Source organism: Bidens hawaiensis, unplaced genomic scaffold (genome assembly GCF_021521415.1).
Source record: "Bidens hawaiensis isolate Kalapana, Puna unplaced genomic scaffold, B.hawaiensis_p1.1 tig00001206_1, whole genome shotgun sequence".
NCBI classification, from domain to species: domain Eukaryota; kingdom Viridiplantae; phylum Streptophyta; class Magnoliopsida; order Asterales; family Asteraceae; genus Bidens; species Bidens hawaiensis.
In genome coordinates, this window is record NW_027491069.1 from 2,885,320 (window position 1) to 2,904,404 (window position 19,085).

The 19,085-nt window shown below is 33.6% G+C and overlaps 2 protein-coding genes across 2 annotated transcripts; one reads left to right on the forward strand and one right to left on the reverse strand.

The window, feature by feature from the left end:
• Positions 1-3,887: 3,887 nt before the first annotated feature.
• LOC143565596 (delta-1-pyrroline-5-carboxylate synthase-like) lies at positions 3,888-9,441 on the reverse strand. The gene is made up of 20 exons (XM_077052529.1): positions 9,284-9,441; positions 8,302-8,373; positions 7,892-7,995; positions 7,713-7,815; positions 7,474-7,635; positions 7,109-7,386; positions 6,854-7,004; positions 6,587-6,751; positions 6,362-6,439; positions 6,139-6,228; positions 5,836-5,922; positions 5,668-5,754; positions 5,464-5,560; positions 5,277-5,380; positions 5,112-5,187; positions 4,860-5,010; positions 4,692-4,760; positions 4,447-4,513; positions 4,286-4,356; positions 3,888-4,214 (listed from the first exon to the last, which is right to left on the reverse strand). Exons 1-20 carry the CDS (start codon positions 9,332-9,334, stop codon positions 4,127-4,129), a joined length of 2,151 nt encoding a protein of 716 aa, XP_076908644.1. The 5' UTR covers positions 9,335-9,441; the 3' UTR covers positions 3,888-4,126.
• Positions 9,442-16,137: 6,696 nt separating this feature from the next.
• LOC143564013 (uracil phosphoribosyltransferase-like) lies at positions 16,138-18,314 on the forward strand. The gene is made up of 12 exons (XM_077051416.1): positions 16,138-16,257; positions 16,364-16,474; positions 16,541-16,619; positions 17,008-17,066; positions 17,208-17,285; positions 17,388-17,469; positions 17,558-17,606; positions 17,696-17,757; positions 17,845-17,912; positions 17,996-18,051; positions 18,143-18,190; positions 18,263-18,314. The coding sequence occupies exons 1-12, from the start codon at positions 16,138-16,140 to the stop codon at positions 18,312-18,314; spliced, it is 864 nt and encodes a 287-aa protein (XP_076907531.1).
• Positions 18,315-19,085: the final 771 nt, after the last annotated feature.

Here is a 19,085-nt window from a genome sequence, read left to right on the forward strand (position 1 = left end):
TCATCTTTCATAGAGAGATTTTCGAAATATTTTCTCAACCCTTGCAGTTTGACCGCTTTAGCTTGAGGGTCCCTTAGAACTCCATTTGCAAGATCTACCAAGTTTTAAGTGCATATTTTGCTAATGCAATTTTGGAATAAAGCTGATCGTGCACACCCTGCTGAATGATGGCCATGGCATGTGCATCCCTTCTTCTTGCAGTCTTAAATCGGCCTTCGTATTTCTCTTTTTCATCTACACCTTGATCAACGAAATCCCAAAGATCATGAGACATAAGAATAGTCTTCATCCTGATGCTCCAATGTTCATACCCTTCACCTTTGAACAAGGGTATTGGGGTAGGAGCAGTGGGCAAGGTACTAGTATGTTCAGCCATTGGAATGATTGGAAGGATTGGGTACTGAGGCTTACGATTGATCTTACACAAGCTCTGATACCATTGTTGGTATTAGAACTATGAAAGATTGAATTATATTGATAAACAGAAGAATAGGATCTGAAGTGCTTTAGGGTTGATATTAATTGAATTGCATACGAAGAAAGGAGAAGCCTTATAAAGGCATAACTACAACGTAATCAAAACGAGAAAACAGGAAACAAACTTTTCTAAAATAAAACTAAGGAACCGGCCAAAGATATGACTCAATAGCAACAGTTGTTATTCAAATTTAAATAAAACTTGATCCATGCAATTCGAATACTTGAACTGAATCCGACCCATCAGCAGCTTGAATTACTTTTTAATATGGAAAATTGGAAATAAATAATCTCAACTTTTCGGTATTGGCGGATAATAATCCCAACTTTAAAAATCACTACCAGCAGTCCCAACTTTCAACTATTTTTGTCTCATTGGTCATCCGTTAAAAAACACTTAACGCCGTTTTGTTTTTTCCCAAGTTTCAAACCGATGTTTTAGGGCTTTTGATCGGAAGAACTATACGATTCGGCTGATGTAAAATTTTTCTTGAAACGGTAATTTAAATGACTTGATTTTTGTTAATTGGAAATTCAAACACCCGAATTGAAACATTGTTTCATTTCTTGGATAGCAGTTTTGAGATAAGTTTTACATCAGTCGAATCGTATTGTTCTTCCGATCAAAAGCCCTAAAACATCGGTTTGAAACTTGGGAAAAAACATAATGGCATTAAGTGTTTTTAACGGAGGACCATTGAGACAAAAATAGTTGAAAGTTGGGACCGCTGGTAGTGATTTTTAAAGTTAGGATTATTATCGGCCAGTATACAAAAGTTGAGATTATTTATTTCCAATTTGCCTTTCAATATATAATTTTCTTGTGATGTTCTTGACCTTATATCATGTTTCATATAAATTTCAGGTGTGGAAAACTTTGACATACCTGATCCGTGGTCCCTTGTGGAGCTTAACATCAAAAGCTTGCTATTGTTTAAATTGATAATACAAGGCTTAAAAGCGTGTTGTGTCGGACCGAAATTCATGTTACTTTGTTATACCCGTTAATATTAGAAATTGTAACTTTGTTTCTCAATAGCAAATTTTTAGTACTAAGTTGTGTTCACCCATCAACTCTTTGTCTACTTTATCTATTTAATACAAAATACTGAACATTAGTGGTGTAGTTATATTATCAAAAACTACTATTATTGTTGTTGCTGTCATCGTGTCGGTGATCGTGGTGTTGGTGTTAAAGATGAAAAAAAATATGGATAAAACTTCAAACATGAGATTATTTATGAATTGTAAATGTAAATTTTCTTTCAATCATTAGTATATGTGATATATTTCTTTACGTAGATCATGTATGCAATGATTTAAGAATTTTATATATTCCTTTTTCACATATATCATATACATCGCTTTTAAGTTGGTATAAATTTAAAACATGGAAAATACAGTTACCTTAAAAATTAAAATTTAAAAAATCAGATACTATGATGCTTAAAATAGGTTTTAAGAAGTCACCAGAATGCATTTGACTAATTGAACCCTGTTAGTATCAAAACATCACACAAATTTAACAATATAGAATTTTGGTTGGTTTTAGAAAATCGTGTTTTATTATGAAGAAACTACTATAACCCTAATTTATGCAATCCACCACATTTAACAATACAAAACCTGATTATGTATTCCAAACAAAATTTCTTCGACTTTGAGTTATATAATCTGTTTCTAAGGGCCCTATTTCTTTCTTGAACATGCGACAATGTTATAACATATGTTTCTTATAAAACCAGGTTATACTAAAAGATATATATCTGACTTTCTAGTTAAATACGGTATTAGTCCCTATGGTTTGACCCATAAAGTCATTCAAATTCAACAGATTTTTTTGGCTTCTTTAGTCAATTATTTCATTTTTTTTATCAATCAACTTTATTTTTTTTTAACTCGGTTAAATATTTATGCTAAATACAAGCTCATTTTAGTATTTTCTATCTTAGATGCATGCATTAATGCACGTGATACACCTATAAATCCTTTAATATTCTCTCTAGAACCGTATTTAGCTCCTGAATTTTTAATAGTGTGCGTAACGAAATACTAAAGACCTAATGAATAAATAAATAAATAAACAAAAATAAACTAATCTAAACCTATATGATTTTTGTTCATAGTAAGTTCATTCACAAACTATACTTGGAAACAAACATATCTAAGTTTTAGGTTGTTTGGAACCCACCATCGGAGGCAAAAGAGGTTTGATCGATTCAAAGGCTCTATTCAACATGTTTATAAATTTGACCGGGTAAGAGACTCTAGGACTGATTCAGATGTTTTCTTTTAGTGAACCAAACACGCTTTGGTATAAATAAAACATTGAAAGCGCGGTTGCCTTGAAAATTAAATTTAAAAAATCAGATACTATGATGCTTAAAATACACAGTTTAAGAAGTCACTAGAATGCATTTGACTAATAGAACCTCGTTAGTACCAAAACATCACACAGATTTAACAATATAGAACTTTGGTTGTTTTAGAAAACCGTGTTTTATTATGAAGAAACTACTATAACCCTAATTTATGTAATCCACCCCGTTTAACAATACATAACCTGCTTATGTATTCCAAACTAAGTTCCTTTGACTTCGAGTTACATAATCCATTTCTAAGGGCCCAATTTCTTTCTTGAACATGCGAAAATATTATAGCATATGTATCTTATAAAACCAGATTACACTAAAGAGATATATATGATTTTCTAGTTAAATACGGTGTTAGTCCCTATGGCTTGACCCATAAAGCCCTTCTAATTCAAAAGATTTTTTTGCCTTTTCATTTCATTATTTCATTTTGTATCAGTGGACTCTATTTTTTTAACTCGGTTAAATAAATATGCTAAACACAAGCGCATTTTAGTCTTTTTATCTTAGATACATGCATTAGTACACGTATTCACCTATAAATCATTTTATATTCTCTCTAGAACCGTATTTAGCTCCTGAATTTTTAATAGTGTATGTAACGAAAGCTAAAAACCTAATGAATATATAAATAAATAAATAACCTAAAATAAACTGATCTAAACCTATTTGATTTTTGTTCATAGTAAGTTCATTCACAAACTATACTATGGAAACAAACATATCTAAGTTTTAGGCTGTTTGGAACCCACCATCGGAGGCAAAAGAGGTTTGATCGATTCAAAGGCTCTATTCAACATGTTTTAAATTTGACCGGGTAAGAGACTCTAGGACTGATTCAGATGTTTTCTTTTAGTGAACCAAACACGCTTTGGTGCTGTCTGATTCTAAGGTTTTCTTTTAGTGAACCAAACGCACTTTGTTGCTGACTAATTAAGAAGTAGTCTCTTAATGGAATCAATAAGAAGCCATCAAGCAACACTATTGTTATAACAAATAAAAATAAAACAAAATAACATAGTTTCAAGCTTAAGAAAATAAAACGATACAATTCTGGTTTTGATGTGTACTTCACCAAACTGAAAAACAAACCAAAACTCAAACCATCCTAATTCGGTCCGGTTCCAGTTTAAAACCAGTATGGTTTCAAACCCGACTCTGAACTGAATACATTAATACATATAAGAAGCAGCAAGTCAATGTAACTGTTTTCATTTAGCATCCTAATCAGTCATAAAATCATACCATAATATGAGCTAAACAGTAACGGACCGAGTCTAATAGCCGTTAGATGTTAGAAGCTCTTTGTGGGTGTACACAACCCCCTTGTCACCCTCCACCACTTGCCCTTTACCTCTCAACACCCTGTACACATATCAAAAGTATTATAACATAAAGTATGTCCACCGCGTTATATTTTAAAATTTCATGCTTACCAGCGCGTTGTTAGGAGTCCCTCAACACCGACTGGACCACGTGCATGGATTTTACTTGTACTGATTCCGACCTGTTGAACAAAGTATTATAAAAGTTCCAAGAAAACGAAATTAATATCAAATAACTTTTTTGTTGAAATTCTGGTTTAAAGAATTCAAACCTCGGCTCCAAGTCCAAACCGTGCACCATCACAAAACCGAGTGCTTGCATTGTGAAAAACTGCAGCACTGACATAAGCAAAACACAAGTGTTACCAAATGAAGCCAGCACATTAATGCTAGATATTCTGAGAAAATGGTCACTGTGGTTTGACCATATTGCAAATTTGGTCCAAAGAGACCTTTCGGGCAATTTTCTCTAGATATCTTCTAAAACAGAAACAACATTAATACTAGATAAGCATACCTGTCAACTCGACTTAGAAAATGTTCCGCAACATCATGATTGTCGGTAACAATGCATTCAGTGTGTGAACTGAAATAGAAAGTAAAAAAGTTACCAAAAATTCAAAACTGATCTCCCTTTAATAAGATTAGTTAATAATATATATGGTATTCAAAACTAATAGCATACCTTCCATAACTGTGTATATGCTCGATGGCTTCATCAACGTTGTTCACAATTTCAATTGTGCAAGCCTTGGAATTGTACTCGTGATGGAACGTATTTGCCTTTGAGAAGCTAACCACACCATTCACTCTCGGTCCAGAAAACAGTGTAACGCCTGCAATATATAATAACATAAATATGATTTCTATAACATAATCATAATTCTGCTTCTATAACATTAATTAAGTAATGTGAAATGTGAACATGCATCATTACCTTCTTGTTCAAGTTCTTTAACAAGCTCTTGCAGTCCTCCACTAGCCAACAAGTCCTTGTGTATAAGTAGTGTTTCCTAGCAAAGTTGAACCAAAAGTGGTTAGAAACACGAGCGCGTGTGCAAAAGTACAAATATAAAGTTTTTGTATTAATTACTAAAATTACCATAGCATTACAGGCTGCCGGGTAATCAGTTTTCGCGTCCAACACAATCTTCTTTGCCATTTCCAAATTAGCAGCTTTATCAACGTACACGTGACAAATTCCATCTGCAACAGAAAATCGTTAATTCATTTGCATAACAACATTTATTTATCATTTTAGCTTCTTTTTTTTTCAAATTTTAGCTTACCAGAATGACCAAGAACTGGAATTTTGGTTGAGCTCTTAATTTGGGAAACAAGTTTATTGCTGCCTCTAGGGATCACAAGATCTATGACATCATCAAGCTGTTTAAAATATTTTTGAAGGGAAAAAGAAGAAGTGTTATATTAGACGATTATTAGATTGAAAATATAGTAATCACAATTACAAATCATGTAAAACTTTCACACACCTTCAGCAAGTCCGGGATTTCCTCTCTTGATGTCAACAGTCCAATTAGTTTTGCTCCAACCATTTCCGGGAGGGCAGAAGTAATTACCTAATAAAACAGAATCAAATTTAATTATTTATATCTAATAAAAATATATAGGATTATTTAGAAATATATTTTGAGACAAACCTTGTGCAGTATCGCGTTTGACCTTTTAGCTTCTTTACCTCCTTTCAATAGCAGACCATTTCCACTACGGATTGCTAAAGAAGCTATCTGCAAAATGTCATTTAAGAAAACCAAATATTAAATTTGTTATTATTGTGTCAGTTAAACTCATAAAAGGAAACTATTTTTAAGACCACGAGAACTAGTTAGGCAAAATCACGGACCCACCAATACCGAACCAACGAAAGCTAGATTTGAACCTGAGACATCTGCTAAAAACAGAAATGGTATATATTTGTTACTAGAACAAGAGTTTATTGTTACCTGAACTAAAGCATCTGGCCGAGACTCAAAAACAATGAGTAGGACACCTAAAGGACAGGATTTCTTTTCTAAGACGAGCCCTTCTGCAAGCTGCACATGAATTGGTTATTAACTTATTCTAAGTTCCATATATTAGATGTTAATATGTGTATAATACTTGGTTATATAGTTATATGAGCAACTGAAACTAAAATGAGCCCAAAATATGCCCTTAAATTGTCACCTCGGTTCTTTTCAAAACTTGACCGATGGGTTCTTCCATTTCTGCTAGTCTACGCACAGACGCTGCAAGAGCACGTATCTGGAAAATAAAACATAAAACTGATGCACATTAATATACATCCAGATGAAGCATTAAAACAACTATCCCAATAAGTAAAAAAGAACATGAAATGCATTTATGATTTCCCAAAAAAGGAAGATTTCATGAATGTTGAGAGATGCATGCCTTGCTAGGTTTTAAAGCCAGACGAGCTACCAAAGCTTCATCATATCCTGCTTCACGTGCAGCTTCCACATCAGCGTCATTCTCAAGCACGATAAACTGTTCATTTGCCTCCAATGCAGCAGCTACATCTAACAATACTTTCTTTCTTTCTTCACTTGTTAATGCCTGTAATTAAGTGATCAATCAAACATAGTTGATGATGCACATGATTGCAGCTTAAGTAAACACATCAATTAAAGCAAAATGATATAAACTTCTTTATTTAACCTGAAGTCTTCGAGAGGCTTCACGAGCTGAAACTGCCATCTCATGTGGACCAATTTCAGTAACTGGAATCCACATGTGTGCATCTTTATGGAACAGGGTGCCCACCCGTTCTCCGTTTAGAACCTTTATGATGTTATTGGGAGCAAAGCCACTACAAAAAGATGAAGCAAAGCAACCAAAATAAAATATTGTAAAGCAGTCATCATATAATCATATATATGATATACTGTGAATCTAGGTTCAAGAACATGATACCTTGCAATGACAACAGGTGTACCAGAATAAGCTGCATTAGATGCAGCTTTGACTTTTGCATCCATACCACCTCTTCCCATCCTTGACTTATCGCCAAAAGTGATTGCCTTTTGATGTTTTTGTTTAACATACGTATGGATTAGCTTTGAACGGGGATCGGTAGGAGGACCACTGTAAAGGCCATTCACATCACTCAACAACACAAGAAGATCCGCCTTCAATTCTGTTGCCAGCAGAGCTGCCAGGCTATCATTATCCCAGAAAATACCAGATGAATCCTGAAAGTAAACGATTTCCTGAAAGTAAGCATATATGTGTATCTAGTTATCTAAAACTGTATGGAATATAACCAAGCATTCAAATACCTCATAAGGAGCTCTTCTGGTACTGATAGCATCATTTTCATTGAAAATTGGGATGCTCCTAAGATCTAACAATGAATCAACAGTTTGACAAAGTTGCACCCTGAAATCCGCATTCTTGAAATCGTTATCAGTGACAAGGAGTTGAGAGGAGGTCACATCCAGCTGCAAAATAGCATTGCGTAAGCACAAACCAAATTACCAAAAGGCCCATGTTATTTCAAACAGGCTAACACTCATACCTGGCTGAATAAGGTGTCGTACAACGCCATCAAACCATTTTGACCAACAGCTGCACAAGCTTTTCCATCAAGTTCAACTTGAGGTTTTTGGAGATCAGCAAAACTACAGTAACAAATTGTCAGCAGTTGATAACTAATTAACAGAGTTTGATAATTATGTACTCAATGAATTAACATACCTGCTGTTGATCATTTTCCTGTATTTAAGCCTTTGGCGACCGGCTCCAACAGCCCCTGAAGTAACCAAGATGATTTCAAAGCCTCGCGAGTTCAACTTTTCAAGCTGCAAAAAAAGTTATTTGTTACGTAAGATCAATAGCCTGCGTCATATCTAGAAATGAAAATCTTTATCGTTGCTTCCTTATATTCGCGTATGGTAGTAATGAAGAGGAAGTAAAATAATATTGAAGCTATTCTGCATGCTGAAGGGATTTAACGTGTGTTTAGATGGAAAATTCAGTAACATGTATTAGGTAATATCCTGATAATATAACAAACAATCGCGCTATAATTAGTGCCTTGACTAAATATGGAATGTTGCTACATTTGAAACTTATGCCCATGCTTCATGTAAAACTGTCGAAAATACCTGTTCAAAAATAGCTCCAAGTCGGCCCACAGCTAGTCTTCCATCATCTCGGGTAACCACAGCAGTTCCGACCTGCGGTCACGAAAATAAATATTAATTAATGAAATCTTTAACCTAAAATCCACATTCATATAACTTTTGCTTCAAGAACATAATAATCACCACTTGTTGACATAAAAGCAATTTATCACCACAAAATCTTTAACTAATTCGCATTCCAGAATATAAAGTACTATTTCCTAACAAAACAAATGGCTAGAAATAACCTTGACATTCAAAACCATCCTCTATATTAAATCCCACAGTGTTTATACATTCAAAATGTCTAAACAAAACAATAGGCATTATACTCATCGAAATAATTATATTATTTTCATTTCTATTTCTAGCTAATAACTATTTTGAGAATAACCTGCAAGTCCTATTATTTTTCCTAATTTTTTCTCCTTTTCAGAAAAACCTTAACCATTTACACAAATACAATTACTTTATTACTATTTAAGTGTAAATTATATCCCCAAACAAGAGACACAAATTACAATCATGACACACAAATAAGTAATAACTATAATAAATAAAATAATAATAATAATAAAATATAATCTATACAAAAATATCAATCAACATATATCTTTAAATTAAAAAAAAAAGGTTATGTGGACCGTATAATCTGATGCAGAGAAAGATAAAATAAACCGTGTCGCCACACGAAACCTAAAAAGCCATCAGAATTGTCGTTATCGTGTGCATGGCAGTGACTGCCAAGTGTCGTTCATCAATGCACCAAATATCACAACAAACTCCGATCCGAAAAAACTGAGACGAACAAATCCAAATCGATGAATCTAATTAATCAATCAACTACACGATTGAATTGAAAACAAATCATACGATCGGAAACTATTAACACACGATTTGGAATAATAAAATAAGTAAACTATTAAGAAATGTTATGAGAATTGAACGGATCTGTGAATTAGACCTTGACGACTACACGCTTGACGTTCTTCATGAAAGCTCGGGTAGGATCCATGGCGATGGATAAACCTCTCAGATGGCTTGAGAGTAGAGAGTGTGTGTGTGTGTTTTGTAGAGTGACGAAAATGGTGGGGTTGCGGCAGAGACTTTGGTGAAGGTGAAGACTATATATGGCTTCGAACAGATGGCACCTGAAGTGTGGTTTTATTGGGTTTTATATATATCATATATAAATCATAAATAAATAAATAAATGTACCTGATTCATGCATTTATTAATCTATTAATGAATTGTTATTATTAATTAATGTTATTATAGCATTATTGTTATGTGATGGTAAGCTTATGTAATAATATTCTTATTTAGCTGACGATAATTCTTAATCTTAGGAATGTTTAGGTGTCATGAGTGTAAATAAAATGATATTTTTTTAAAGTTTAATTAAATGATATTGGCATTCCTTCCATTAATTTTACTGAGGGAGGTTTTTTATAATATAGGGAGTGGTTTAAATTGTTGTGAGTAGAAAAGAAAGAAAATACAGTGACTTTTCTGTATAATAGTTCACCTCCCATAATTTTTTAAAACTATTTGAAAGTGGTTATGAGTGGAGAAAAGAAAAATCGTAATGATAAAGTATAAAGAAAATATTATTTAATTGAAAAGAAAAGAAAAATTTTTGTTATTTTTATGTAATTTTGGATTTGAAGATAAGAAAGGGGATAATAATGCTCTAGCGCCTTATTAACAAAAAAAAAATAGGTAAATCAAAGAGTTCATAACCTCATGTGTTACTTGAAAAGAATCATAAAGTTTGGAAATTGCTCATTAGGAAGTTGATGAATAACACCATGCTGTCTTACGGTTTTTCATTCAATTGTAAACTTCATTTGTATTTTAATGAAGTTAGTCTAGCCCACAAAGTACGAATCGCTTTACAGTGATGCTCTCCCCAGTTTAGGGCATACGTGCATTGTGAGAATCAAACATGGGGACTTTTCCAAGAAGAGTCCTTATAAAAACCCCTTGATCATCCGAGCTAACTCGTAGTGTCAAACTTCATTTTTTACAATCTCGTCAGGCCCAGCCCAAGGGGAGGGCGACGGACTTAGGCCCACTCTTTCGAGAGGCCAATAATTGTTCTGTACCCCAAAATTTTTTACTTGTTCTGTACCCCAAAATTTTAAGGGGTTTTCGAAGACGACCCTGAATCTCGTATCACCTGTTGTGACTTCTATGATGTTGTGAATCGATATTTCACAACTAACAATCATTAAAATTAAGTATAGAAGATGATAAGTTTCCATTGAACTCGAAATGATTATGATAAGAAATTGAAATAACCAACTAGAGAAGGGGATGGGAAACTAGATGTTATAGGAAGGGAGATGGGAAGAATAATAAGCCACATCATATTCGTGATGCTAATGCTCAATACGCTCGATCTCTGACGCTTATAAGAAGTCACGGTCCCACTGACCCATTACACTTGTTGGGGGGGCTAGCTGCGATAGGCCTAATGGTACGGTTCATTTCATTGTGAACTTGTATAACATTATACGAACTTTTATATGTCTAGTGAACTTGTGAATTTGAAAAGAAGTTAAATATAAATAACTTATAAGTAGGCCTTTTTTTTTACATTTTTATATGATGTTATGTGAACTTGTATGATATTATATGAACTTATATATGTTTTCATTGAATTGAATTATGTTTGGTTTTCAAACTTCTATTTTCAGCTTAAAATTACACTTAGGAGACCCAGTGGTTACAAATGCTTATCCTCTAGTGGTTTAATGACAAAAAGTCTCACTTAGAGCCTTAGATTCATGTAGTAACGGATCTAAAAAGAAAAATTCAGTGGTATCTCAAAAAAAATTTTGGATCTACGGGCATCCTAATATTTGCTTAAGTATATCTGGATACATAAAACGTAGAAAAAGAAAAAAGAAATATTGCATTAATGTTGCATTTCTCCGTAAAACTTAAGAGGCATCCGGGATCCCGCTAGATCTGCCTCTGGATTGATCTGCATGCAACCCATTTATCATCATCAAGATCTAAATACCATAAGCTTAGAATGTTGATGTGTTTTGAGTTGAGGTTCTCCTCGTTCACTTGCACGACACGAATGGAATACTTTACAAGCTTAGGTAACTCTTGCTCAAATTCAAAATCACAACCTTCCTTGATGATGAAGCACCCTAAATGAAGCTTCAATACACTCAAGAACATATTTGAGCACACCAAACTTGTTTGGACACTCTCCAAAAGCCCAATTTTGATTGAATACATAACCCAAATGGAGAGTTTGAGTGGTAAAATACATTTATGGAAGTCCTTGACTCCTTGTTGAGTTTCTGAATGTATATAATGAAATTAGGGGTGGAATATGAGCCAAAATTGTGCCAATCAATTCAAAAGGATGCCGACGATCATATAGCTCGTATGGCCTGTATGGGTAAAAGTAGGGGCGAAACCGCGGCTGAAACTGTGAAAAACGTTTGACAATTGTCACACAGCCCATGCTTGACAACCAGAACAAAGATCGAATATTTAAGCGAGTATTTCGGTTTGGTTTTCATATTTTACATCATTTCTACGTTTGAATCTTAATTGTGAGCATGTTTAGCATCTTTACTTTTGATTTTGAATGTTTATTTGAAATGAGAGGCTAAAATCATAATATCATGTAGGTATGGTTATGTAATGGTTGATTAACGAAGGTTTTCGGGTTTTAATGATCATGAATTGAATTTCTATTGTTAATACAATGTTTTGATGATTTTATATTGTGATATGCTGATATAATATGATTTTGTTAAGGTTAGATTGAATCCATTGTGATCTTGTTGGCATGTATTGGTTTTATGTTAATTAGGGTTGCATGATTTGATCAATTACTTGGTGTTTTTGATTCTCCTTGGTTAAAGCCTGCCATAAGATTTATCTACCTTAGCATTCCTGTCTCGTTAGCTCACATCATGTTGCATGAGCAAGGAATTACGATTTGGTTTATCTTCTTGACAGGCTCGTTTAGTTGACTTTCACGAGACCTCGGTTAGTTGATTCCTACCTAGGTGAGCTAAGTTTTCGACAAGGTATTTAATTTTTTAAATAAGAATAACCCCTTTTCTCTAGGTTTAATACCTTTAGGAGAATCATAGGTTTAAAGACCAATCAAGTGATAATTCAATTGTGTACTTAGATTTCCCACCATAAGATTATTCTAGTCCATAGTATGTAGTGTAAACTGGTGAGACCGACCGGATATTCTTTTTGCCTATATCCATTCCCTTGTAGTGTTTTACAGAACCCGGTATTACATGCCTGTTAAGATCCGAGAGTTTCACCATTAGGATACCTTACCTAGGTGATTCCTTGGCTTTTGTCATATTCCTTAGAGTCTTAGACTACCTGTTGCTAAACTCTTCTCTTTGCTTAAACCTAGAATTTATTTTTATTTATTTGAAATGAAGAAATTTATCTCTTCATTGTTAAAAGACCTAACGAAAGTTTAGTATCCTCAAGTTCGATATCCGGATTTGCTATACTTTGCTAAGTTGCTACTATGTGTCCTCAAGTTTGATATCCGGATTTGCTATACTTTGCTATTGCATGACCGGTACACTTGCCATTATGTGAAGCGTAATTTAGTGAATCCATAAAACTTAATTAATCCATGGAATTGATTTCCATAAGTTAAATTGATGTAGTTTTTCACACATCAAGATTATACGAGTTGTATAGGCCTCTACCACTCATATTCATGGCAAGCAACTAGTGTTTGGATTTCGGGGTGGTGTACCAATATATGCTCCCTTCAATTATCATTTACCTGTACGTCTAGGCATGCAAGATAGTGTTGAGTCTTCCAATGAGTGTTGTAGCACCATCCATACTCATGGCTACTGATGTCGTCGCACTCCTTCAGCCTAGGAAAATGATCATAGTTATGTCATCCCCAATTTTCACTATTCTTTCTTAGTTTCTTACTTTCAGCTAATTATTTGAAGAAAAGCTATATATAAATATCACACCTAAATCTTGCAATTCAACACTAACTCTTAAAAACGTCTAGACTTCCTGCACCTCCGCACAACTTCGCTTCGTTGGCCATTTTTGGATTAACTGGTTCAATAAGTGATTGTAATTTAAGGTTTGGTTTTGTAATGGTTTAAGTTCTTCCGGGGACAAGCCTTTATATGAACAAAAGGGTTGGTGGAGCTAGTGGTGGAAGAGTGTCAAACATATTTTGCAACGAAATGTCTACTTCATATTCAAAGTTCAAACACACGAATATTACTTTTCAAGGTATTCACACTTTTTTCTTTTACAGAAGGTGGTCAAACTCTTGATAACGTTCTGTATAAAAACTAGCCATAATTAAAAACTTAGTCCTTGACGTTTCTCTAAAGTGTCAAGATTGGATACTAAGGTTTAAAAGTTGCAAGTTTGGGTACTAAGATTTTAATTTTGTAACAATTACTAACTTTAACTTCCGTTAAAAGTTAACGGAATTTGCGTCAACTTGCCGCCGTAATGCTCGGGTCTACCAATGCCAGGCTTCAACGGTTGGATTTTTACAATGCCCGATTTTTCCCGACCGAATAAACATTATTTTAAATATTTTAATCTTTTTATATGTTAAATTTATATTTTGGGTTTTATTAAGGTACCTTTACTAACGTAATCAATACCCACTTAATGCGCGTCAACTCGCTGCTGTAATACAACGTCTTGTTTTACCGGCCAAATAAATATCGTTTTAAATATGACATTATTGTCATTACACATTCTCACTAAGTTAATTGGCATATTTGTGTTTAGGAATATAGTACAATTTCACATTCTAATTAGTATGGCAGCCAGTGATTACTCGTGCGTTTCACAACGAATTCGGTAGGTAAAACTTAGGCGTTGTAGTTGTGAGTCAATATGAATTCTGGCTGTATTGACTACGCTCGTTACGGTACCGGAACTAAACCTAAAAACTAAGTTCGTCATATTAACATACTTTAAAAAATAGAGGCGCTCGCATATAGTTTTATTTTTTAAATTACCATATTTAAAACAATATTTATTCGACCTGTAAAACCAGGTATTATGTTACAGCAACAAGTTGACGCATATTTGACGAGTATTGGTTACGTTAGTAAAAGCACCTTAATAAACCCAATATATAAATTTGTTAAATTAACATATAAAAAGATTAGCATACAAAAAAATAAAATAAAATATTTAAAACGATGTCGGTAGGGAAAAATCGGACTTTGTTAAAATCCGAGCGTTGAAGCCTAAGCATTGGTTAACCCTAGCATTACGACGGCGAGTTGACACAATTCTGTTAACTTTTTAACATAAGTTAAAGTTAGTACTTAACATTGTTACAAAATTAAAACCTTAGAACCCAAACTTACAACTTTTAAACCTTAGTACCCAATATTGTTACTTTAAGGAAACGTTAGGAGTAACTTTGTAATTGTGAAAAAAACTATTAATATACAATTTTCAGCAAGTGTTTTAGAAACTCTTTTCATTTATAGTTATTATTGTTCCAAGTCTTACGCCTCCTTAACCAACCGAGCTACACGGCAAATAAATATGCGCTTTGTGGTTGTTGTAGAAAAGCTTGGGCCGCGACTACAACTGTTTGAACAAAAAACCTCATCCGCGGTATCAAAGTCAGATGATGATGATTAAGGGTGAGCGATCTGCGGTTCCGAACCGCTAGAACCAGGGAACCGGAATCAAGCCGCTAGATCCGAACGGTATTATTGTATTTCGGGTCCAGTTCCAGTTCTTAAATTTGGCTGAAAACGATTCCCGGTTCGGTTCCAGTTAGAACCGACGGTTCTAGTTATAGAACCACTAAAACCAGGTTAAGTTTAAACTTTGAAGTTTATATTTAAAATCCTATTTATTTAGTAGGCTTTCATACTTCTATGTACGAGCGACCATCCACGTTCTTACTTTTCCGGTTACATTAAATCCCTTACAATATCATAAGCAATAATCATCTTCTACGGCCCTTAACCTGTTTTAAAAAATAATTGTTTTCTGAAATATTTTGAGTTATTCTAATCTATTTTCAATCTCCTTCATTAAAATGTAACATGTTGATATGATAATGTTTTATTTTATGGGTTGTCACTTGTTTCTTGCACCTTCTAATATTTCATATTTAGAATTTTAATTGAAAACCGGTTCTGGCAAGAACCGTTTACACAAGAACAGTTTAACTCGGTTCTGAACCGAACCGGAACCATTAAAATACCGTTCGATTCCGGTTCTTATATTTAGCATTTAACGGTTCCGGTTTGGTTCTCGCGGTTCTGAACCGTCGCACACCCCTAATGACGATGATGATGACAATGACGACGATAACATTGTTTAAAAATTTTAGAGTGTATTATTAATGATAAAGATTATTTAGTTTGATACCATAATAAAATTTTGATTTATATAGTAATAAGTTTTCGATTAAAAATAGAAAAAAAATTAAGCAGCCAAAAGAGTATGTTATAATAACAAGTCAATTAATTAAAATAACAAATCATTATTAATTAATACATATTGCTCTTTTAACCCATTAAAAACATAATTCATGTGTCATTTTAACAAGCTTAACACTAATGAGGACTGATTTAATGTATGTTTAAAATGTCATGTTATGCTAATATTAGTGGACGTTAGAGTATACCCATGACTTTATAACATGATTTGAATCTAGTCTAGATGTTATTAAAGTGTTACTTATGACATCTTACTTGAATGGATTATTATTGCAACTTAACTAACAACTCGGACACATGTTCCATGAGTACCAAAAACCCAATCCCGTAAAATTTGATAATGGCATCCTCACCCATTTCATCCACTTTCCTCACCGCCGACCACCGTCGACCACCACCGCCGCCGCCGGCACCTCCTTTTCACCGCATTCTCTCACTTTACCTTCACAATAATAATAAGGTATTAATTATTCACTTCCACCATCCCAATTCTTTATTCCTCTCTCTCTTTTCCATGCCAATTATTATTTATATTTTATATCTAAACCCTAATTTCCTCTCTGCAGTTTTCATGCTTTCATAATAATAATAATAATAAGCGGCGGCAACACCGTACCTCCATTCAGCCATTGCAAGCCACGACTGAGAAGAAATCCGTTCTTGATAACAGAATGCTGGTAATTCTGTTATTATTCTGTTATATTTCGGTTATTTGTTTGTTTGAATTTGTTAATTATCTGTAGGTATTTGTGCCACCTCATCCTTTGATTAAACACTGGGTTTCAGTGCTGAGAAATGAGCAAACACCATGCCCTATCTTCAGTAAGTATTATTATTATTATTATTATTATTTATAAATTCACTATCTTTTTAGGATATTTATTTTAGTTTTTATAGAATGAGTTTACATGATCTTGAAGCAGCTTCTGCAAATTTGTTAATAAATGCCAAATTATTATTATTCTGCAAATTTATTTGTCAAATTGTTATCATTTTGCAAATTTATTTGTCAAATTGTTATAATTTCACAAAGTTATTTGTCAAATTCTTATAATTTTACAAATTTTTTTTGTCAAATTATTATAACTTTGCAAATTTATTTGTCAAATTATTATAATTCTGCAAGTTTATTTGTGAAATTGTTATTATTCTGCAAATATATTCGTCAAATTATTATAATTTTGCAAATTTATTTGGTAAATTATTACAGAGAGTGCCATGGCTGAATTGGGAAGACTGCTTATGTATGAAGCATCCAGGGATTGGCTGGTATTTTTTATTCATTTTGTTTTATTAGAGATAATAATAAGATTAGAACAGAGTTGACCAAAAGTCAAAATTGATGTAATACATGTGGAATTTAGCTTTTGGCATATTTGAAACTTTTAGTGAACTTACTGTTTTTTGCAGCCTACGGTTTCAGGGGAGATTATGTCACCACTTGGAGTTGCGTCAGTGGAATTTATTGATCCACGAGAACCTGTAGCGGTTAGTATATTCTAATTTATTGATCAGTCACTGAATTTCAAATTCGATTATGATAATAACATGTGTTATAATTAATTATTAACTTATAAGCCACATTTGCAGGTTGTTCCCATCTTAAGAGCCGGTCTTGCTCTTGCAGAGCATGCAGCATCTATCTTACCAGCAACCAATACGTATCACTTAGGTAGTTAATAATGTTAACGCAAAAGTGTAATTTATTAGTGGCAGTTTTACATAAAGTTAATATCTTTTTATACCTTTTTTTAATCAAGGTGTTAGTAGAAACGAGGAGACTCTTGAACCGACTGTATATTTAAACAAGTAAGAAGTTCCAACGCGGATCGTTACTTATTATGCAGTCTTATAAGTAAGCTAATTGATTAGTATTGTTATATTTTAAAATTATGCAGGTTACCTGAGAAGTTTTCTGACGGAACTCGAGTGTTTGTTGTAGATCCTATGCTAGCAACAGGTAAGTTTGTTTCTGTTTATTACATAATGCCACTTTTATATTCACTAATAATACTATACTTATCTTTTGTTTTTTAATAATCTTTAGGTGGTACTATAGTTACAGCCATTGATATGATTAAGGAACGTGGAGTTAACAACCAGAATATCAAAGTGGTAAGTAGAGAAACCGTTCCATATTATGTTAAATTACCAATTTGCCCCCACACCCTAAACAGTAGAGATTGACGTGTATTTAGATATCTGCTGTGGCATGTCCACCCGCACTCTCGAAACTGAGTGAGAAGTATCCCGGGTATGATGCTATTCTATCTCAAAAACCATTGAGAGTTGGTGACACGTGTTATTATTGTTTGAGGTTGATACTATTTTTATAACCTCTTCAGGCTTCATGTATATACTGGAATTATTGACCCAACGCTTACTGATAAAGGGTAAGCAAATATAAAAAGCAATTAATTGTGTTATTGAGTGATCTGATGATCCTGCTTGAATGATGATTTTAGGATGATTGTCCCGGGACTTGGAGATGCAGGAGACCGGTGCTTTGGTACATAAGCGCAGCTAAAGAAGTTGCAGTTTTGGCACAATTTTGCTGAAAATGTTGATGTATGTCTGAATGTTAATTATTGTGTGTTGTTGAGCGAGTATTTGTTTCTGTTGTCTAGTTTTTGAGTGTTTGGTCCGTGTTTGTTTGGTAAAATAAGTTAATTACATAGAGCTTCCCTGAAACTGTTTTTGTTTCTTTTAATAAGCAGTAAAAAATAAATTACTTAAATCGCTTGTTTCCATTACAAATTGTTACATATGGAGTATGCAATCCCCAAACACCCTCAAAACAGTTTACTAATGCATCAAAATACAATAATCAGTATCAACAAACAATGCCACTCAAACCGCTGCAAATAAGAGTAACATCTTCCAGTCAGTAGCCGTCCAGCCGGTCAGCTGTCAGCATGCCAACTTGGGTCTGATTAACTCATGATTGCGGGTTTGAAACTTTCTAACACATGTTTTCGAATTTCGACTGTTTTTTAATTAGTCATTTGCTAAGCATATAGCGACTTTTTTTATAAACAAATACCAGTTTAATGATTGATGCTTTTCACAAACTAATGTGTTTCTTAATGACTAATATATGTAAGCAATAAGCCTTGTATATAGTGACTTGAAGATAAGTAAGGGAGGTAAAAGCAATAGGCAAATATAGTCACACAAAGAATCTCATGCCATATCGATGTGAAGGAAGATAGTAGATTCAAAATACAGAAAAATATGGTTCAATAACGACTACAAGTAAATGTTTCATATTGACTCATTCACAGATTT

Bases quoted from the DNA above. Each gene is read 5' to 3' on its own strand.
- LOC143565596 (XM_077052529.1), bottom strand. From the start codon at position 9,334: ATGGATCCTACCCGAGCTTTCATGAAGAACGTCAAGCGTGTAGTCGTC. The intron at 5,561-5,667 runs GTGTGTGAAAGT...TATTTTAAACAG, and splicing joins AAATCCCGGACTTGCTGAAG to CTTGATGATGTCATAGATCT. The intron at 5,011-5,111 runs GTAATGATGCAT...TATATATTGCAG, and splicing joins TAAAGAACTTGAACAAGAAG to GCGTTACACTGTTTTCTGGA.
- LOC143564013 (XM_077051416.1), top strand. From the start codon at position 16,138: ATGGCATCCTCACCCATTTCATCCACTTTCCTCACCGCCGACCACCGT. The intron at 16,258-16,363 runs GTATTAATTATT...TCCTCTCTGCAG, and splicing joins ACCTTCACAATAATAATAAG to TTTTCATGCTTTCATAATAA. The intron at 17,607-17,695 runs GTAAGAAGTTCC...AAAATTATGCAG, and splicing joins CCGACTGTATATTTAAACAA to GTTACCTGAGAAGTTTTCTG.